Source organism: Myotis daubentonii, chromosome 4 (genome assembly GCF_963259705.1).
Source record: "Myotis daubentonii chromosome 4, mMyoDau2.1, whole genome shotgun sequence".
NCBI lineage: Eukaryota > Metazoa > Chordata > Mammalia > Chiroptera > Vespertilionidae > Myotis > Myotis daubentonii.
Window position 1 is genome coordinate 97,117,026 of NC_081843.1, and position 23,190 is coordinate 97,140,215.

Genomic DNA, 23,190 nt, shown 5'->3' on the forward strand with positions numbered 1-23,190 from the left:
GGTAGCTCCCCGCAGCAAAGAATCATCCACCCAAAATGTCCACAGTGCTGAGGCTGCAAAACCTTCCCCTTGGTTCCCTTTAAAAACAGTGATCCCTGTTGTATCTTTAAAATTATTATTGAAATAAACAAAATATTGCTTCTGTTCATGATACACCTTTTGCTCCATTGTAACTAATACTTTTCCAGTCTGTAAAAAGCTTAGTTTCACAAAATTAACAGGTTGAATAGCAATGAACATTTATCAATATATTTTTTAAAAGACCTCTCTGTTTCTTCCAATGCTGCCAGATATAATGAGAGTTTTGATGACTATCATGCGATTCTAGCAATTTAATATATCTCTGTTAATCTGTTTTATAGGTCCCTTTAGATGGAATATAATACTGCAGAAGTCGTTTCATCAAAAGGATTAATGCCTGCATTATCATTTCTGCACTAAAACAGAAAGCTAAGAGGGGGAGGCCACAGACACCTCAAACCTGGATTCCACAATTCCACAGTAAGTGCTGGAGTTCTGACTGCCCTGCTGTAGGAACGCCTTTGCCAATGCTTACAAGGAACTGCCTGTCCCTGCTTCTCTGGGTCCTGTTTGATGGAGGCCTCCTAACACCGCTCCCACCGCAGCTACAGCAGACTTTAGCCACAGAGCCACGAGAGAATGTTCTCCACCTGCCAGGGCGGCGGCTGCATTTCCAACGAGTTAAACGTGGCTGGGTATGGAATCAGTTCTTTGTGCTGGAAGAATACATGGGCTCCGAACCTCAGTACGTGGGAAAGGTAATGGCCTGTTTCTTTTGACAACCCCTTGATAGCAAGGGGTCTTATGCATTGTGTATTGTGTGTGGATGTTTGGCGCAGAGTTGGAACAAACCAGTGACTTGAACACTGGAAATGACATTCAAGAAACCTGTTTTTTTTCTTCCTGACTCAGTGACCCGGGTAAGCTTTTGGGAATATAATTTAATCTATCTTTACTTTGATTATCCCTGGTTAATATATTTTTTCTTCTTTACATTCTTCACTAAACATAAAGTTGAAATATATAAAAGTCTTTAAAAAAGTGCTATTATAGCACATCATAGCCATTCTGAAATTGTTTACCTCTGAAAGAAAAAAGGAAAAAAATCACCAGGTATAAATATTCTAAACTGCTGTGGGTATCCTTGAATGACCATAACATCTTTCTTCCTCTTCACCTTAAAAACATGACATATAATTAGAATTGTGGTTCTGAAGTATTTGACTTGGCTTGCTTATGCTTTATAAATAATTTCTTTATTATATGCTTTGCAAGCTATTTGTGAAGCTATTTACGGTCAGGTGAAAAAAAATGTTGGAACCCAAATGCATACACATTGATCTTCAGCACAGCACACAATTTTCTAGTCATATTAGAAGTTTATGGACATTTTTTCACTACAAAATAGTTGATGGAAAATGTTTCCGCACATTTAAGCTTTACTATTATTTTCCTTAAATAAAATATTTTTACCTATGTCTAGAATAGATAGAACTTATCAATGGCCCTAGAAAAAATTTTTTTTTCCGGAACATTAAATATTTCATTTTATTCTGATTTTAAATTTTCTAAAAGATTTTGCCATGGTCTGAACAAAAGAAAAAACAAAAAAACAGATATGTGTAAAGAGAGTTTAAAATAAGTCCAAGGACAGAAAAGGGAAGCCATAGTAAGAGGGGTATTAGTAGCCGATATATAGAAAGGCATGTCTCTAGAACATTAAAGTTCTCTGAACTTTCTGGAATCCTAAAGTAATGATAAACATAACGAGTCTTATGATTTCAATGTTTGGTCAAAGAAGAAAATCCATTCACGATCTTAATGTTTTGCAGCACATTTTTAGAATTTTTTGGAAAGGTATTCAAAGAATATTGAATAAGATGGTACAGAAAGTCCTTAAATAGAAACCTTTGTTAGAAATGAAGACATAGCCAAGGCTGCCTGAGGCATATGAGCTCGCAGACGAGTATTTCCTGTGGGACACCTCTGTACATGTAAAATCTAGTCACATCAAATCAGTCTTTGAGTACCATGCTGGCAATGCAGTTTCTTATAATCTTGCCAAAAATCTTCAGGGCCATTAAGCAGGAGCAATGTCCTTGACAGGATTCCCACCTACTAGGAATCAGGGCCTGGGCACGTGACCATAGGACAGCTCCTTAGGGCCAGTCCTGGTGCTCCACAGGTATCTGGTGACCTCCAAAATTGAGTAGGAAGTCAGAGAGAGCCTAACGGACACTGATGGGAGAAATGGACACCGAGGCCCAAGCAGTTCCTGGCCAGCCCTTGGCACCACACCCCGATGGCATCACTGTCCACAAGTAAACCTGGGCACAAGAACAGTCTTAGAAAACCTTGAGAAAAGTACTCCAAAACATGGAAGTCCCCTGGTGCTACTGCACATTGTTTCTACTTATACTCTTTCTCCCTACAATCATTGTGGAATATAATAATCACTAAAACATTTTTAGGGTGAGATAGGTTCATATTGTGCTGGTAAACTTGTTAATTTAATCTAAGGGTTGAGTTTTGAAATCTAAGACAAATGAAAGGGTAGCACAGCTCTAAAACGGCCTCATGGGTGTCAGTTATCCCAACTGTGCTGATGACAGAAGATAGACAGGGAACTGAAGTTCCTGGTGCATGCCTGATGAAAAGGGAAGCTCTGGTTTGGATTAAAGCCGTTCAGTAGCCTTTAGATGCTCAATTTTGAGGTGAGAAAATGGACATTCTGTTGAAAAATTAATGAAACGACTTCTAGTCTGTCCTAAATAGAGTAGCATTTCACCTCCTAATGGACTTAAGTAAAATGGAGCTAGGAGTTGCTTATGCAAGTTTTGTTTGGTATTCCAGAATTCTACCTTTGTAAATTGCTGTGATAGAATGGAACTCATCCAACTCATTTACAAGATTAGTTAGTATTTATAAATAGGTTAAAAAGAAAGAGGTATGACTTTGAGCCTATTATTAAATTAAGACATTTTCACAGGCAGATGGCCCCACATCTGTAAGTTGTAATATGAACCCAGGGTTCTGAGGCTTTGTGAGTTTCTAATGTAAATGAAACAACAGTTGCCAAAATCTTCTTTCCACATGGAAAATGGTTAAAGTTTAATTAACTCTGTCTTGATGATTCTAGATGTGGGAATAGTAATATGATAACATGGGGACCGATTTAAGCCATTATATGTGTGTAAACATATATAAATATATTTATGCTCTTGCTCTTTCTAGAAAGGCTTTGAGACAGTTTGTAGAAAAGTACAGTATTATAAATAATATAGTATACAGAGATAAAGGAAAAAGCAAGCGCAAAAAAACTAAGCACGATAATCAGCCAAACTACTATAATTGAGCCTCAAATTTAGCTTTGCTTCTTTGCAATTAGAGCATCTATGGAAAACATCACTTTGTATACTTCCCATCATCTGAGCTTTATTTAATGAGAGTAAAATTTGATTTCCCTAGGTTCAAATATAAAATAATTTATTCATGTAGAAAGTTCTGGGGGTGGGAGGGTTCTGAACAGCTTAGTGGACATTAGCCTCAGCAATTGTTATGTTTAAAGGGAAGAAATGTTAATGTTGACATCCTTTCAAGAAGACCAAACTGTGGCAGGAGACATAAAGATATAGGAATAATAGGTGTATAGATGGAAGTGAAAATCTCATAAATGGGTAACACACCCTAGAAAAATTTAAAAAGAATATGTGAGAACTCTGATTTTCAGCTGCAAAGCAGATAAAGAAGAATTAGATAGTTTCATGGATAATAAATTAAAAGAAAGCTTTAAGAATAAGAAATGACAAATAATGTCAAACTCCACAAGTCAAATTAAATAATGACTGAAAAGCCTGTACTGATTTGGGCAGTTAGTGAGCCAGAGGTGACCTTCATCAAATTGACTTTAATGGTTTTCCCCAGAGCTCAAAGGAGGGAGAAAGTGATGGGAACAGTGAATACATTTTAAAAGTGTAAATGAAAGAGATTGATCTATGATATGCCAGGTGTGATGTGACAGATACTCTATTAGCTGGTGTTTTTCAGAGAAACAAAACCAATAGTGTGTGTGTGTGTGTGTGTGTGTGTGTGTAAAGAGAGAGAGAGAGAGAGAGAGAGAGAGAGAGAGAGAGAGAGAGAGAGAGAGAGAGTGTCCTTGAGAGAGAGAGTTATTTGAGGAATTTGTCACATATGACTGTGTAGATGCAAGTCCAAAATCTGCAGAGTAGGCTGGTAGGCTGGAGACTCAAGGAATCATTACAGATAAACTTAGTATAGCTATTCTAATTATGAACTATATATATTATACATATATGTGTGTATATACATAGAAGTATATACACACAATTATGGAGTATATTTGTTCCAATGTATTCCAACTATGTATTCCAGAGCTGGGAAAACAATTATATTGGATTTGAGGATATGTTGGGCCCACTGAGAGATGTACCAGAGCTAAAATCCACTGAAGCCTGGCGTCCTTCAGCCCCTACTCTGACTGGTGGATCAACAGTGACTTTGGGCATCTTCTGGAATTAGTGTCAGTTTAGAGCCAGTGTCCAGTAGTTCCCTAAAGGTCTGATTTTTTTTCATTTCCCCCCATGCACAGTAACCCTAGTAAAATCTTCCTGGGAAAGCTGGAAGAAAGATTAACTGTAACATTTTTTTTAATAATTTATAGTGTAATGAGTCCCTTCCTCAAGGAAACCAGGCCTTTTTCCATTCAAGGGATTCTGGGTCTATAACTTGAGTCTGGGAATTGATTGCGGGGCTATAACTCTCTGTTTTTATGATTCGGGTTAAACTTGTGTTTACTAGAACTTTTTTGCTGATACAGGTCAAGTAAGCATTTCATAGTCTTCCTATCAATTTCACTTCTAGGAACAATGCCAGTACCATAGGTCTCAGCGTGTCCCAGTATTCAGAAAGCTGCTTTATCTCTGCTGTCCATTATAGCAACCATACCCACCTTGCCTTTGACCATTGAATGCTGCCACCCCATCCCTTCCTGTCACCCCAGGATCCAATTATTCCAATTGCATGTAGATTTCCCAATTCCATGGGATCAGTTCTCGCTGGTCCTGGCCTGCAGAGAAAAGCCATCACAGAGCTCTTCAAAGATGTAGGAGCTCCCCTTTCAAGCATGCTTCTCCAAGTCATGGTGAAAGATGTGTCCTCGGGCACCCCCAGAGTGGGTGAGTAGGTCTTAAATGACAGATTTGTTAGTGTTCCAATTTCCCTAAGCTTTGCAATTCCTTCCTCTGCAATAAGCCAAGGCAGGTCTGGAATTTCAAATTTATTCACTATGGGCAACCTTTTGCTCCATGTTTCAGCCAAGCAAACTGTTGAATCACTTCCTAACCCCGAAGCTGCAACATTAACTACAGAATTAAATGCAACATTAGATGCGGGATATTTGCTTAATTGGCCCACATCAATAAGTCCAATCTGATCCAACTTTATGTTTCTTCATTCAATAGCTCACACTTTAAAAATATATATATATATTATTGAATTTTTACAGAGAGAAAGGGAGGGGAATAGAGTTAGAAACATCGATGAGAGAGAAACATTAATCAGCTGCCTCCTGCACACCCCCTACTGGAAATATGCCCACAACCAAGGTACATGCCCTTGACCAAAATTGAACCTGGGACCCTTCAGTCCACAGGCCAACGCTCTCTCCACTGAGCCAGACCAGTTAGGGCGAGCTCACACATTTGATATCTATTCTCACATGTGTATTTTGGATTTCTGTCTGTATTAATTAGAAAAAGCAAGTCATTATTTTGGTGTGTGATGCATTTCCTTGTGGGTTACACTTTGTAGTCACCTTTCAGGGACTCCTGAGACTTGAGTGCATTTATAGATCTAGAGTAAAGAGGGCAGGTAAGGATGGATTCATGATGAATCAGTAGAGTCTTGTATGGTTGTTGACTCAAGGGAGGCCCTGAGGCATTCAGGGTTAATCTCCTCAGATGCTGATGGAGAGGCAGCTTTGCTGGCCAACAAGACTCATCAGAATTTATGATTTCAATGTCTCCATCTTCTACATGGTGTTCCCATACATCTGCATTCTAACTTTCAGGATGCCATTCCTTCACCATCAATGCATTCACTTTAAAACTAGACAATTTGCACTGAGTCACTGAGTTACAGGGTGCGATGCTGTGCTTGTTTTCAGCAATCTCAGTTCTGTAGCATAGAGGTTGTCAGGTTATTTTGTGGCACTTGAATTGGGAATTCAAATCCCTGAGTATATGTGTTTCTTTTCACACTTTGTCCAGTACTATGATCTGAAAGTTGTGTCTCCCCAAATTCATTTGTTGAAATTCGAATGCGTGAGGTAGGGAACTTAGGAAGCAGGGCCTTTACGAGGTACACAAGATCAGGTCCTCATGAATGGTACTAGTGCCTTTATAAACCAGATACACTGAGTTCCCCAGCTCCTCCTACCATGTGAAGACACAGCCAGAAGCCTGCAATCGCAAAGACAGCCAATATTAAATCATCCGGAGACTCTGATCTTAGACTGTCAGCTTCCAGAACAGTGAAAAGTAAATTTCTGTTGTTTATATATAGGACTGGCTCTATTGTATTTTGTTATAGCAGCTCAAACAAACTAAGGCATGTAGGGACAGTAGGCACAACCAGCCATATGATTATAATCATGAGTTTGACAAAAACATATCATATAAATGATCACCCAGATTCTTAACTTTTATAATTGTTTAATTAGGAGTATGCAATTGTGACATTTTGTATATCTCTGTTGCTAGACCACACTGCGAGCTACCAGCATTGTTGGTTATTTTGTTTTGTTTTGTTTGTTTGTTTTTTAACAAAATCCAACAACTTTTATTGTTGAAAGTATTACATGTCTCCTTTCCCCCCCCGGATTAACACCCCAACACCCTTTCCCCACCACTCCCACCCTTGAGGACAAGCCTCCACTGCCCTTGTTTCTGTGTCCATTGGTCACGCTAAAATGCATGCATACAAGTCCTTTGGCTGATCTCTAACCCCCCCCCCCTTCTCCTGAGGTTGGACAGTCTGCTCAGTGCCTCCTTGTCTCTGGATCCATTTTTGTTCATCAGTTTATGTTGATCATTATATCCCACATATAAGTGAGATCATGTGATATTTATCTTTCTCCGGCTAGCTTATTTCACTTAGCATAATGCTCTTCAGTTCCATCCATGCTGTTGCAAACGGTAAAAGTCTCTTCTTTTTTATAGCAGTGTAGTATTCCATTGTGTAGATCTACCACAGTTTTTAATCCACTCATCTGCTGATGGGCACTTTTTAACTACTGGAAACAGAGTCATTAGTACATTTGAGCCTAATTAGATTAGAGAATCAGTTACAGAAACCACAGAATCAATTAAGAAAACTCATTCATAAGATTTTGTGTCTTTATAACCATTTCTAGTACCAAAATTTGTATCAGTTGGGGTTCGCCAGAAAATCAAAATAAATAGAATATACATAATATTTTATATTTATATATTTATTTATTTTAAGTATAGTTGTCTCATGTTATTGTGGACATGAAAGTCCAAAATCTTCAGGATAGGATAACAGGCAGGGACCCAGAAAGAGCTATAGTTTGAACTGAAAGGTCTTCTGCTGGTAGCTTCCTTATTGGTTGGGAGAGGCCCATAATTGTTTTATTAAGGTTTTCAGCTAATTGGGTGAGGCCACCTCCTTTGTGCTGGGTAATCTGTTTTTCTCTAAGTCCACCAATTTAAATGTTAATTTCATTTTTTTTAAAGAACACTTTCACAGTGACATCCAGAATAATGTTTATCTGGGCACCTTGACCCAGCTAAATTAACACATACAATTACCTTTCACAGAAATAATGGACCCAGTCAGATGGTGATGAAGATGAGATGGCCAGTTTGTGGAAGGAAGAAGTGCTGGTTGATTCTTAGGATTTAAGAAAAATTACTTTTTAAAGAGTTTCAGGTGGTGGAACTAACAGGAATGCATTAGTTCTTTTCTTTACCATCAAGACAGTGTACGAAAGAAGAAAAAGGAGTAGATGATTGTATCAATTTATTATTGCAGAATTTTAGGGCCAGAGTGATGGAATAGAAAGAATGATACAAAAAAGGAGAAGTCTGTGACAACCAGAGTATAACTACAAATACTAAGTTTCCACAGAGATTTCGCAGCAAAAATATATGCTTTTATATATATGAAAGTCAAGGCAGTGGAAATATTTTTTTAATAATTATATGAAGGGGGTGCAGGTGGGGGTGGGGGTGCGGGTGGGAGGGTGGAGGGAAAAAATAATTATATGAAGAATTTGGTTTTGGATTAGTAAAAAGAATAAGAGAGAAAAGGAAAAATAAAGATAGTAAGATAGCTTATTAACATAGCTCTAATTGCAATACAAAAATAATTTGTCTATCTGCAATGTCTTCTAAATTAACACATTATTAGGGCAAAAATCTGACTCCTATATAACCCATTGCACCCAATAAAAATGCAAATTATATTATAAAGTTATACTGACACATTTAGAGGTATTTTCATGGCTCAACTATTGTCTATCTATCTATATATCCATCTATTTGGTGAGTCATGTAGCTTTAAGAAAAGCTCATAATGTAGTTTTCATGTTCAATTTATTCCTACAGTGTGAACATTCAATATCAGAGTAATTCCTGTTCATTTAATATTCAAGGTTCATTATACCAACTCAGTCTTCATACTCATACAGATTTAAAACTTTACACATCCTCTTGACTCCTGCCTCACTTACATATTTGAGAACCTTTGTAGTATATTCAAGTGCCCTATATCAAGGTCTTCTAATCCTTCCAATGCCAAATGTATTGACCTGTAAAGATGCTGATCAAAGCATCTTTAGCTACCTGCTCTTTCTGCAGCAAAACATCAGAAGAAACCATTAGATAAGCCTGATATTTTAATGCACACCTTGGTTCTTAAACATATCCCTGAGTTTTATGGTTTCTCTCAAACATCAGGGTGTCTTTGAAATAATCATCTTTGATATGACTAGATAGCAATATGTATAAAAGGAAAATTGCTTGAAATGGAACTTGAACAACTAAATAATACAAGATAGTACTTTTCAAATCATCAATGCCCACTGTATTCTAGTTCTCTCTCCTTTACAATTTATTTTCTGCTTTTGGCTTGCTTACTTTATAATAGCTGTGCCATAAAGCTTTAATGTGTTTACTTTAATTGAATTGGCAGGGCCTTGAATAAAATTTAACTATCTTTAAGTCAGTATATGAATTACTGAAGCCAGCATTTCAAACATAACATGGCCAGCATGATTTGAGCACTCGCCCTGGCTGGTTTGGCTCAGTGGATAGAGCATCGGCCTGCAGACTGAAGGGTCACAAATTCGATTCCCATCAAGGGAACATGCCCGGGTTTCAGGCTCATTCCCCAGTAGGGAGTGTGCAGAAGGCAACTGATCAATGATTCTCTCTCATCATTAATCTCTCTCTCTCTCTCTCTCTCTCTCTCTCTCTCTCTCTCTCTCTCCTCTGCCTTTCTCTCTGAAATCAATAAAATTAAAAAAATAGTTAAAAAATATCTGAGCACTATTTTTCTTTTTCTCCTTCTTCTTTTCTCCTCTTCCTCCTCCTGCTGTTTTTCTACCCTACATCTAATATATTTCAATCTTTTTTTTCTTCTAAAATATTTTGGTATTATTTATTAATTTTGCTTGATATAGTTACTTAACAGTTGAATAAAGAGTAAGGAGGCTTTGATTTAAATCCCAAGTATTATAATAATTACCTACACAAAAGTGCTGAAGCACAAGTATGCTAATACACACTAATAATATAGTGTGATATCACATATCCAGGTTGTATATTCACCAGAAATATTTCAAGCACATATGTCACAAACCTCACATTGCAGTTCAGTGTGTGTCTGTGCGTGTGTGTGTGTGTGTGTGTGTGTTACTGAAATATTTTCTATAAAATATTAGTTGGATTCCTTGGAAATGTTGCTGTCTGAAGGCTAACATTGATAAAAATCTATGACCTGCATATTGTACCAGGTGATAAGAGATTTAACCTAATGGAATTATTAGAGAAGCACCATGGGAAAGGTCACCTGTATGAAAAGGTAACAGAAAAGTAGGGGATATAGAATGACCTAAATAATAAAAATTCAGTGTTCATATCTTCCAGCAACATTGACTTTCTGGATATATACACGGTTATCTGACTCAAACTTACACTTGAAATATGAGTGGGTTCTTTCGGTACATTTTGTAAGAAACAGTCCTCATTCTTGACTCTGAGAAAAAGTGAAACAACTGTCATGGAAGGCATCATCTGTATGTATTTCATTGTTCATGAAGTACATTGTTCATGAAGCAATTTTATTGCTATTGATAGTTAATCAATATGACTAATACATGAGATTACTAGTATGAAAGCAATCATTTTCTACTCCTGAAACTTCCCATAGAAAAGGCCTAAAGGACATTTCCTATATAACATATATCAGTGTAACCACTTTAGAGATGACTCTCAATGTATACTCACACTCATTATTAAAGAATGCCATTGCTTTTTTATGTTGTCTTATGTCAACTATCAAGAACTGTTAGTCTTTCACAGTTTCATGAATGCTGGAAGAAGGCATGAGATACCTGGGTCAGAGAAATGGGACACTGTCACGCACAGTACAATAAGCAGATGACACCAGTGTAATTGAGTCAGTTTCCACACACCATAAGGGCAAAAAGGATGGGCCCAGGTAGATGCTGCCCATGCAGTGGGCTGCATTATGGCAGAGGAACTCTGATAATTCCTGCCCTTGGGAGGGAAAGGAGACATTACCTCTGGTTCACTGGGTAGTAAGTATGTCTACCCTTTGCCTTGGATGAAGACACTATCTCAACTTTTCAAGGTGCTTTGCTATATGTAAAAACATTCTTAAAAGTATGCATAGTTTTTTCGGCCCCAGTGAGGTCGGGACAGCCCCGGTGAGGCCAAGACGGCGCCAGTGAGGTTGGGACAGCTCCAGTGAGGTTGGGACAGATAATGGGGACCAGTATAGACTGATGAACAGGGGTAGATGCAGAGGCAGAGCAGCATTGAACAGACTGTCAAACTACAGTGGGAAGCCTGGGGAGGGTTTGTGGGGGGCGGTTAAGAGATCAACCAAAGGACTTACATGCATGCATATAAGAATAACCAACGGACATAAGACACTAGGGGGTAGGGGCTGGGGGAATGTCATGTGTTGACTTACGAAAGCAACATCATATAATGTAGTGACTTAGTAAAGTTAGAAATAATTTACTTTCTTCTGTCAATTAACTGACTTGCTTTGCCAGTGGACAAATCATGACCCCCCCCCCTCTCTCTCTCTCTTTCTTTTTTTCTCTTAAGCTTCATCATAATGGACATCTCACTCCTTGAGAAAAGAAAAAAAAATATATGGAATCTATCATATTCTATGGATTAAGACACAGATTCCCATTTTCACTGTTACCCTGAGATTGCCAAGAATCTCCCAGCATGCCCATGTCCCAGTCTCTGGCTCCCTTATCTAAGTACATCCATATGACCAGAACAACGTCATCCATATGCTCTTGAACACATAGTCACAATAAGTAGGAATATTATTACTATAACTCATTAAGTTCACTTTGCTGAGAGTGCAGTGATGCCTATCCTAAAGCAAGGATGAAACAAGTTTATTCAGGGTTTGTATTGGGGAAGTTGGGTTAAACAAAATATATTCATGGGAACAAATGAACAAAATCAAGACCAGAGTCTTATAGCACACTAAGTATAAAATAAATGGTAATATACATAGTGAAGAAAAATAATTTAAACACATTTAAAATACCCCAATTTTCTTTTCTTGGTTGATTTAAACATTTATTATGTATGATGTCTGCCTCCTTTATCTTTATTGCAATAAACAATTACACATAAACGTTGCAATTTATATAAAATTGAAAAGTGTGCATTTCATGAAAGAAATATAGATTTCGTATTTTAGGATGCTAATGTTCATTGGGGTATATTTTTATTAATATGTGTAAACATGTGCTTATTAATTAATTTGTCAAGTATATTTCTAGTTTTTGCTTCCACTGATTAGATTTTTTCTGTCACATGTAGTCTTTGATTAAGTACCAAACCTTAGTTATCATATAGGGTTCTGAAGATACTTTAGAATAATTATTGAATATTTATTATTCAATCAGTTCTGAAGTATGGCCACACTCATATTTCAAAAGTGATGCCTTCATTAATGGCTATGAGTACATATCACTAAGTAATTTTTTTAATCAGAGCAGTTATTAAGTGAATAAACTAAATAAGGGAATATTCCAGTTCAATGAAGTGAAATTATTACTTACAGAAAAATAATTATGTACACTCTCAATATACTAAGCTTCCTGGGTGAGAGTTCAGAAGAACACATAGTATATAAGTAAATGCATAAGAGCAGGGGCATGAGAATTTGGGGGTGACTAAAGCAGAAGCTTATATAGGAAGGAAGAGTGGATGTTGTCAAGAGGAAAAATATAGGATTCAAATTGCTCCCCATTAAGTCCTAGACTTCAATAATGCGGAGCTTCAAAATCAGGTCACTCTTACTTGCTCTTTTGAGATGATTAGAAAACGCGTCCCATGTGCCATTTGGGCAGGGTGTCCGGCCCTTTCCCACGCGGCTTGCACCTTTCCCTTGCAGCCGCTTCTGCATACAGTGAAGGGCAGAGCACAGCAATGTCATTGTCCTGGTGCGGCCTGGCCTTGCAGTGCAGGTCTCTGCTGATTTTCCGGGGCCAGGGCTGCTCCTCCTGATACAAAAAACAAACAAACAAACAAAACAAAAAACTTTTTTTTTTTCTCAGCAATAATCCATTCAGGTATAGCGCTTCTCCTGTTGTTAGGGTGAAATTCTTAATAGCACCCATATTTACATGCAAAAGTATCCCTGTTGGATGACAATTTATATGACCACCTTAATGTGTACATTGCCGGGGTCCAACCTCAGCAGGTCCAGGGGTCCCCAAAGGTGAGGACGGAGTCAGCGAAGACTATCCACCCTCTTCCTATGGTGGAGTCCTATCCATCCCAAGAATGGGGCTTACCTAGGTGTCCCTGTTCGGGTGCCATATGCTGGGGTCCAACCCCAGCAGGTCCAGGGGTCCCCAAAGGTGTGGACGGAGTCGGCGAAGAAGGAATGACACGAAGACAGCGTTCAGTTGATCAACAGCCTAGCCAGGATCTCTAGCCAAGTTCTGGTTAGGCTCTCCAGTGAAGTTCTGGTCAGGATCTCCAGCCAGGTTCTGTGTCCATGTTGTCTTGCTAGGTTCTCCAGCCAGATTCTCCAGGTTCTCCAGCCAGGTTCTGTAGCCATGTTCCCTTGCTAGGTTCTCCAGCCAGGTTCTGTCCAGGTTCTCCAACCAGGTTCAGTCACCAGGTTCTAGTCAGGTTCTCTGGCCAATTTCTGTAGTCAGGTTCAGTCCAGGATCTTTTGCCATGTTCTCTCGCTAGGTTCTGTCTCTAGGTTCTGAGGCCAGTTTCTGTCCAGGATCTTTTGCCATGTTCTGTCTCTAGGTTCTGTGTAGGTTCTGGTCTAGGTTCTGTGCCTCTTGGTTCTGTCTTCTAAGTTCTGTCTCTTTCTGTCTTGTTACATCTGTATTTATACCAGTTGATTCAATCCTATCAATCTCTATTACAAAGGTTAGGGCGTTTCTTATCTCCATTCCAGGGAGTAAAGATTATGTAGCTTAAGCATGATTGTTCGTAGTTAAAGTGATTAATTACCCGCCTGGCACTTAGTTGAGGGGTTTTATTCCCTCCCTAACTTCAGGGGAAAATCCCTACCTGGGGAAACAACCTTTCTCAGAGAGGAGACCTTGGTTAAAACACATAGTGCCAAGAAGGTGAGCAAACATTTTAAGAACAGTATGCCATATATGCCAGGTCCTTTGAAACAGCAAGGATGGACCGGCTCCCGGCAGTACATCATTTAGATAACTTCCTGGCTTTAAAGGCTGTGATCGTATTGTTCCAGCTTTATTAAACCACAACATGCTTGCAGCTATTTTGCTGGAGGCATGACCTTTGCAGTTGATTGGCAGGGCATCCAGAATCAACTGTGTTCTAGGATGAATTAATGCCATTCTCCCAGGGTCTAGGCTTGGTTTTGATACAGAATTTTCCTGATCATTATTTTTTTTTCTTAGAGGTTCCTGATAGTCTTATGATCATTTAGCCTCAATCATGGATTCCACATACATTGGACATAATCACATGAGTAGTTTCCACATTACTACTAGAAAAGTATTGTGTTCTTTTATAAACTTTCAAATGAAATACATAGGGACAAAATCAACCTAATTTTAAAGATTAGTATCAGCCAGGATTTAGGCTGACCTTTGCCAAACCACAATGTCTTGTTAGAAAATGCTACCCTCACATCAGTGGGAAGATTCTATATGATAGATCTGTGTGACTAAAGTAGGCCATTGTATTCATTCTTCCCAGATCAAAGAAAATGTTTGGGCCAAAAGTAAACGCTAGTTATTTAAGAAGGAAGAACTAGTTTCTACTTAAAAAAATTTCTAGCTTTCAATGTGTAAAAGTCAAAACTTCACCAAGTATATGAAAATATTATGTGGGGACAGAATTTAACTACAAGCTCTCTGGTCCCAAAAGCTCTAGGAATTATTTACAACTTTTATAAAAGTTGATAAGATAAAAGGCGGAAGAGGAAGTAATGGAGTGGAGATGGTGTTTCAAAAATTTTCTTAACAGAGAAGTATTTCTAGTGGTTAGCAAGTGACCTCTATTGTAGCTTAGAGGTCCTATGCAAACGTAGACCACACATTTTCTTGACCAGGGTTCATATCAAAAAATTAAATTATGCATAAATAAAGAATAAAAATTAATAAAATGAGTCTAGACCCTTAAAGTTGTAGCTTACTTTGATAACCCTGTTGCTCTGGGACACTACTTTGGCTTCTGAGAAATGACAGCATTTCCCATAACAGTGGAAGATCATGCTCGCTGACTATAAACTGATTACTGTGATGTTACTTAAGAGGTAAGGATTCGGGCATAGGAAATTATGGCTTTTATGCAAGGCTTAAGGAGGGGATGCATTTAAAAATGCCTGTGAGAGATGGGGTGATAGGGTAAATGCTAGAGTTGAGCCATAATATCAGCAGCAGTTATACCCAGATTTAATAATTTCTGATTTCTGCATGGAAAGTACTCAGCATTTATTTCATTAATTCTCCCAGCACCTCCAAGAGTGGAGTGCTATGGTTTTCTTCACATGAAGGGTAAAGAATGGAGATGTAGAGAAGTTCTGATACTTGTCCTGGGCAACTTATAAAATTGGGGTGCTGAGTTGAAAAATAGGTTTTCCTAACCAGAAGAGCGGGCAATGTGCCTGCCTCACCAGGATAGCATTTGAACATGTTTAGTATGCTTTCTGACATGGAAAGCATGTTAGCAGAGAGTAAAGCAGGCTCCCAAATGAGCCCTGGTTTGGGTGAGGAGCTCTGGGAAGGCATGTAGCCTTACACATATTAGTCATTCTCATGATGTAACTTTCAAGGCGATAAAAAATGATGTTGAATGGGCTATAACTTAAGACACATGTTAATTTAGTGCCTGAAGGACATCACAATTACTCAATTATGGGGAAAAGAGCATGTGGGGGAGTTTATGTTTTAGTGGAGATGAAGCGCTTTAGAGCAGCAAGCCTCACCGGACACCACTCCACATATTTCTAGCAAGTCAGCAGTGCAGAGTGGTACTTCAGACATACCCTTTCACTTATCTGGGGTGATTTCTTCTCCCAATACCAGAGATTCTCAGATTTCCTATATGAAAAAAACAAAAAAACTGAACTATATAATCATTAAACATGTACTTAGAGATAAGAAAATTTTCAAGTATCCATTTGAAAATGTAAGTGTAAAACATTCTTGTTACGTAAATATTGGATGGCAAAATATACAGTGGTATACCTGAGAGGTTTTGAAGTCTGCTTTGAATAGTCCCTTGGTTCGATCTTATGCTATTAAATTGTTCTTTTTTGCTTACTGTCATGATAAAGTGCTTAAAAACTAATTTTCATGCTCCAACAAACTTTAAGATAAATCGAACAATTGTAATAAATGGTTATTTTACCTAGAAAGCAACCCCATGAAGCTTGACAGCAGAAGTTATGTGGAAAACAACAAATGTATGTTCCATTTGTCAAAACAACTTTTGAATACAATCTGTTGATGGTTATGGAAAAACAGATCTTGCAAATCGAAACAAATGAGTAAAATTTGTTATGTTATCCTCTTGTTAGAATGCAAAGGGGTGGAACAGACAAGCAAACACAACAGACACCTCAATGTGTGTTCACAAAAAGTCAAAATTAAATTTCAGGTCTGTTTCGCCACACAACTGGATAAGTGGCCTCATGAATAGAAGGGAGATTAGAGGGAGGCTGGGTGAGCTGTCATAGGTGAATGATTTCTAAGAAAATAGTCACAAACATTATTCTGTGAAATATGGCTGGAAGAAGATAATAAAACATAGGTCTAGGTTACCAATTATACTCGTTGAAGTGAGACCAACACATTGTAAAATAAAATAGCAACAAACTCCTATTCCTTTAATGCTGTGTGGATATGCGGAAACAATGAGCTTTAAACAAGATTATGGGAGAGAAAAAATTGAAGAAAAGTACCTTTCTTAGATAGCATTGCTGAGTTTTACTCATGCTTGGTGCAAGGCAAAGTTCTGAGGCTTTTCACACATTGCTTCCTTTACTCACAAGATTTTAAACAAGGGGTTGTGAAATGCATGAAACTATGACCCACATGTTTAAATCCCAGAGCAGAATTGTAGTTAAAAGACAAGAAAAATTCCACATGATAAGAGAAGTTTGAAAATACTCAAATCCTTTACTTTCAGGTACAATGAATGAACACACAATCCCCAAGGAATATTAAAGTCTTAGTAGTTTCTCTCTCATATCATTTATGTGCTTTCCCCAAATATATCTTTCAAAACCACAGCCTACCCGCTTTCTGAAAGGTGGTTTCCAGTTCTTGTTCTCTTCCACGATTCTTCTCTCACTCTCTTTTTATTTGACTAGAAATGTCCATCTCTGGTTGGTTTGGCTCAGAGGATAGAGCATCTGCTCTCAGACTGAAGATGCCCATCGACCCAGGTTTGATTCCAGTCCAGGGAACAGACCTCAGCTGCAGGCTCAATCCCTATATATAATCATTTATAGAAGGAAATACTGTATTTCAATAACAATGGCAACTCAATATAATTTTTTAAAAGATCATTATTTAGACTCTGAGTTTTTCCTAGAATTGACTTTGTCATAATATAGAAAAAGAATAACTATAGCTCTTATTTATTAAGTGGCTCCTATGTAACAAGGTTAGAGGTAGAGCATTCAAATAATACCATGAGTGGGGCTGTGGGAGGATTCAACTACAGGTGAATCCATCTTCAGGAGGAGTCATCCATGTTGCTGAACAGCTGTCAGGTTTTATTATAGCAGAAGTTACTCAGGTTTTATCGTAATTGCTTAGAGTAAAGTGTTCTAAGAAGAAGAAAATCCGATTTTCAGATTCCTTCTCGACAGAGCATGAGTGGGTTTTGGCTAGTACATGGGAATATACATTTTTTTAAAATGTATTTTTATTGATTTCAGAGAGGAAGGGAGAGGGAGAGAGAGATAGAAATATCAATGATGAGAGAGAATCATTGACCTGCTGCCTCCTGCATACTTCACTAGGGATTGAGCCCACAACCGTGTGCATGTGAACCCTGAACGGGAGTCAAACCATGGCCTCCTGGTTCATAGGTCAATGCCCAACCACTGAGCTACACTGATGGGGCGGAATCTACATTTTAAACAGGAAACCCTCATGCATCAGATATAGATGTCCCAATAATCACACTTTGAAAAGTATTAGCTTAGAGTTCAACAAAACACTGATTAGTGGTAAAATCGCCTCTTGGATGTTAATTTTAGGATCAGTGCACTCAGGGCAGATGAAGTTCTCACAATATTTGCTGGTTTTATGGATGCACTCCCACCAGGGAATTTTAGGTTCCATTGTCAGTTTTTTTCAGAAACTCTCCATGGAATACCAAGTATTGAGAACAGACTGTAATTTCCTCAATTGCTCATAATGTGCCACAGAAAAGAGTTTGAAATTGTCACAGTGATCCAAGACTAAATTATTCCAGGTGTGTACGGCTTAAAAGTGTGATAATTGGATAGCAGATGAACTGACATACTAAGTAGAAAATGATTGTAATGATTGTTTGGAAGTGTTTAACTGTTGCGATATACAATAAAAAGTTGAATTGGAACTTTCTATTAGAAAACTACCTCCTAGCCAGTAGATTACTACCTTTGTTTGATTTAATTAAGCCAATCTCTGTGAACACCTACTGTGTGTCAGATTGTTTTTTAGACAGAGAACATATCATAAGCAGCTCATAATCAAATGCATTTGAAGTTATATAAACACAATACACAATGTTGAAAGTTATGCAATATAGGTTACAGATGAGCTTTAGAAATGGGTAAATTACAATACAATTGTGAGGCCCTAAGAATTTTGAAAAGGAGGTTGGGGAAAGGAGAGGATCTAAAAAACCCAGTGAGCTTTATGTATAAGGTAATAACTGATGTTAATTTTTGGTAATAGAATCTCAGCATTTAAATCAACTTGTGGAGGACAGGAAATAAATGGAGATACAGCCAAGAAAGCTGTGTCTACAAAGCATGGGTAAGCAGATCAAATGCAGATCTTCAGTGAAACTCTAAGACAGCGGTTCTTAACCTGTGGGTTGAAACCCCTTTGGGGGTCAAACGACCCTTTCACAGAGGTCACCTAAGACCATCGAAAAACACATATATGATTACATATTGTTTTTGTGATTAATCGCTATGCTTTAATTATGTTCAATTTGTAACAATGAAAATACATGCTGCATATCAGATATTTACATGACGATTCATAACAGTAGCAACATTACAGTTATGAAGTAGCAACGAAAATAATTTTATGGTTGGGGGTCACCACAACATGAGGAACTGTATTAAAGGGTCGCAGCATTAGGAAGGTTGAGAACCACTGCTCTAAGATGTTTAGAGCATCTGAAGGAGCACAAATTAAGAGATTAGGAAGGAAAAGAAACATTTTAGATGTGAAAGTGTTCCAGATGAGCCACCTCATAAGGGCTAGTCTATACACAATAAGTCACTTAGTTTGTTTTCTATAGAAAACAAAGTGCATTTCCTAGAGGGTTTAAAACAAAAGAGGGGAATTACCACATATTAATTCTGAGAGGCCTCCATGATGGGAACATAGACGTACATTGAATGTGCATTGAACTTGAGGAAGGGAATTCATGAAGAGTTTGGCACAGACACCAGAGCTTGCACTAAGACATTAGCAGTTAGCATGGAGAGAAAAGTACAAATTAGAGATTTATTTTAGAATTAAAAGCAGCCGAACTTGAGTGAGGAAGGATGCAGAAGGACACAGAATTACTGGTTGGCATGATTTGTAGTGTAGTTGTGCAATGACATAAAGCATAATCAACAGAAATACTTTTTAAAAATCATTTTGTACGAGTTGCTAAATTCTGGCACCAGAGTTATGTTGGTAATAGATATGGACCACTAATCCCCAGCATATGTATATATTAACTCCAGCATATATGTGTGTCAATAGCAGCCAGGAATCCTTAATTCATAAATTTTCTAAACCTAAGAATTTGTTGACAAGGATTGAATCCATACTCTGTAATGAGAATTATATGCAAATTACCCTAGAGTTAATTCAAGCATGAGTATAAGCAACAAGCTATAAATTGTATATTTCATATGTATAAGTCATAAATAATGGAAAATTATGGTGTGTTTGGAATATTAATAGATCCATCTTTCTCCTGGATACACAGATTTTCATTCTTGCATAGGCTACTCACATCACAGTTCTATGCTGGGTTGTCATTCATTTTTTTCATGGTCCTTATTATTATTTGCATAATGTTCTCACTAATGCTGTCTGAAGTAGTTTTGAAACTTTTATAAATATGTTGTAAAAAGGCTTTTTAATTGTTTGTTTGTGTTCTATGCTCTGAAAAATTTGGGCTTGTTTGTCATGTGAACCGAAATGCTTCCATATAATAATATACACTCTCTTTTCTTGATTCTATTCTTACATATTTCTCCTCTCTCATTCTCTTGATCATCAATTATTTTATATTTTTTAATATTTTATGCACTCAGTATTTTTTCTTCCTTTGGCTACATTGTCATTTGTAGTCAGTAACTCACTCTTTCACCAGGAAAAATTAATCATGACTAGAGCTTGAACTAAGAAGATATTCCTTAACCAATTATGAATATACTAAAACATTTCAAGAATCATCAGTACTTTCAATTTCGTGTGTCTTTTTTCTAAAAGTTTCAGAACCTTTCATTATTCTCTTAATCATGTGTCACTACAAGTAGAAAGCAATAGCTGCAGTCAGGTAATGTGCCATATAATGAGAGAGGAAACAGACTTCTTCCTTGCCAGGTCTAGGTTTTCTCCATGAGCAATGTGTGTCCAGTGAGAATGTAGTGCAATGATTTATCTAGCTTGTTTCATATTATTGCCCTGAAAACAAGGGTATCCCAATTGGCAATCCTCCCCAGATTAATATTTATCTAAAGAGTCAAACCAAAAGTCTCTCAGCAAAAGGGGATGATAGGGAAGAAACACAAAACCAAATACCTATCATACCCTACATTCCTTACTGCACTAGTTGTAGCTTAGAGGCATTGAGTGTGACTATTCCACACACATTATCCTTCTGTCAATAGAAAGAGAAAATGTTAGAAGGGTATTGAGCTGTTAAAATATGAATGAGATGAGAATAATTTTGGCTATGTTGGTTAACTTTACTTGGAAGAAATGGGTAGACTCAGGGATAGAGATTTGGAAGTCAACAGCACGTAGGGGTAGTTGAAAACAGGAAGTGTATATAAGTATCTACATGTAGCAGAAACTCAGCTTTGAATGCCTTTGACATGACCAAGTGCTTGGCACAAAGGTATACTGAAAAAATTTCGATGAATAGCTAGGGCAAAGAGTGGGGAGAGTCTTTACTGTTATTATTGTTTTGAGAAAAGATTTTCTCTTTTATTTGTATTTCCTCATTATGGTTTTTAAAATTTTATTTAGTAATTAAACACATTGGGGTGACATGGGTTAATAAAATTATATAGTTCCTAGTGTACAGTTGTATGATACATCACCTGTATATTGTATTGTGTGCCCACCACTCAAAGTCAAACCTTCCATCACCGTGTATTTGACCCCCTTTACTACCCCTTTAGCCTTTACTGTCCCCTCCCCTAACCCCGAACAGACACTTCTCCCAAGTCTTTACTTTTAGGTTTCAAATTTTCATTGATACTTGCATGTAATAGACAGACAAAAAGCTTGGATCAGGTTGTTTAAATGTTAGACACTATTGAGCAGAAAGATCTGCGGACTGTGTCTGAGTAGTACATGCTTTCAGAATTTAGGCTTAAGTTGTTGGGGAGATGCCAGGAAACAGTTAAGGGGTTGCAGGGAGCAGCAGCTGTTCCTAAAGAGAAGCTCAGACACCATTTCTTCGCTTATGCATCTGAGCAGGTGGGTTTCCAACATTTAACCAAGTGGATTTCTAGCCCCTTTGTGAAATTACATGGCAGAAATGATGAGCTATTCTGTAATTTGGGGAAAACACTTTCAAGATGAAAGCAATATTCTGCCTCCCAAAGTAAAAGGAAAAGTAAATGAGGGTGAGCCATGAGGAAAAAAAAAAATTGTCTTGGAGTGTGGAGGATTCTGTGAATCAGATTTGATGTGAAAATGCCTCACATTGTGGTGTCTAACATCTTCCAACCACGTGCCACTCTTCCAGGCTGCTTTTCACACATACTTTAGCTGTTGATTCCTCAGGGTAATACTCCCACCTTACAGACTTAAAAAAAAAAAAAAAAAGCAGCATTAAGAACATTAAATGGCCTTTTCGAGTTAGAAGCAAGTAACTGGGTTCAGGAAGAGGATGGAAATGTTTGGGTTAGGGTCTTAGGGGTATTTCCACTTTTCCAGAACTGCTGTACTGTTGGGCCACTTTTCGTTTATCTATTTGCTAAATTGCCATGGGGTAGCAAAGCAAACATTTTTATCAAATAGGTAATGAATGTAGTCGTCAAATTGTTCAAGCCATTCAAATTATTTGAACAGATAAACAGCCAATAGGTTTCTCAACATTGTTTATAATTTTGAAATTCTGTTTAGGCATGCTCTTATATTTATAGAGTCCTGGGGCACGAATTCATGCACGGGTGGGGTCCCTTGGCCTGGCAGGCAATGGAGGCCTATCGGGGCCATCTAGCCCAGTCCTAATTGGGGACAATCAGGGCTGGCCAGGGGGAGGGACTGATAGAGGTTGGCCAGCCACAGGAGGTTGGCTGTGGGAGCGCACTGACCGCCAGGGGGCAGCTCCTGTGTTGAGCATCTGCCCCCTGGTGGTCAGTGTGTTGTCATAGTGACTGGTCAACCGGTCATAACCGTCACTTAGGCTTTTATATATATATATATATAGATTGGCAATGCTACTTTCTAATAATAGTGAATGAGTGGGGTTTATTACTTTCCTGTAGCTGCTGTTACAATTATCACAAATTTAGTGGCTTAAAACTATTTAAATGTAATATCTTACAGTTTTGTAGGTAAGAAGTTTGAGGCCTGGAGAGAAAAGTACAAATTAGAGATTTATTTTAGAATTAAAAGCAGCTGAACTTGAGTTCAGGGTGCTGGGAGGACAATGTTTCATCCAGAGCTCTGGGGAATCTGTTTCCTTGTGTTTTCTAGCTTTTAATGGCTGCCTGTATTCCTTGGCTTACAGCTGCAGCCATTCATCAATTGCCTGCAATCATTCTCAGATTATATCATTCTAGTTCTACTTTTCCGTAGCCAATCTCTTTCTTTGACTCTCATAAAGAACCTGTTTACTTTGATCCCACCCTGATAATCTAGAATAATCTCTCCATCTCAAATGCTCAATATAATGACATCTGCAAAATGGACTTTTGCTAAGA

At 37.9% G+C, this 23,190-nt stretch overlaps 1 protein-coding gene across 1 annotated transcript in view; it reads left to right on the plus strand.

The window, feature by feature from the left end:
* The first annotated feature begins 402 nt into the window (after positions 1 to 402).
* Positions 403 to 23,190, plus strand: part of CDH12 (cadherin 12) — a 178,221-nt gene continuing 155,433 nt past the window's right edge. The window contains exon 1 of the mRNA XM_059691876.1: positions 403 to 779. Within this exon, the coding sequence (XP_059547859.1) occupies positions 549 to 779 (231 nt within the window). The 5' untranslated portion in view covers positions 403 to 548. The remainder of the gene's footprint in view (positions 780 to 23,190) is intronic.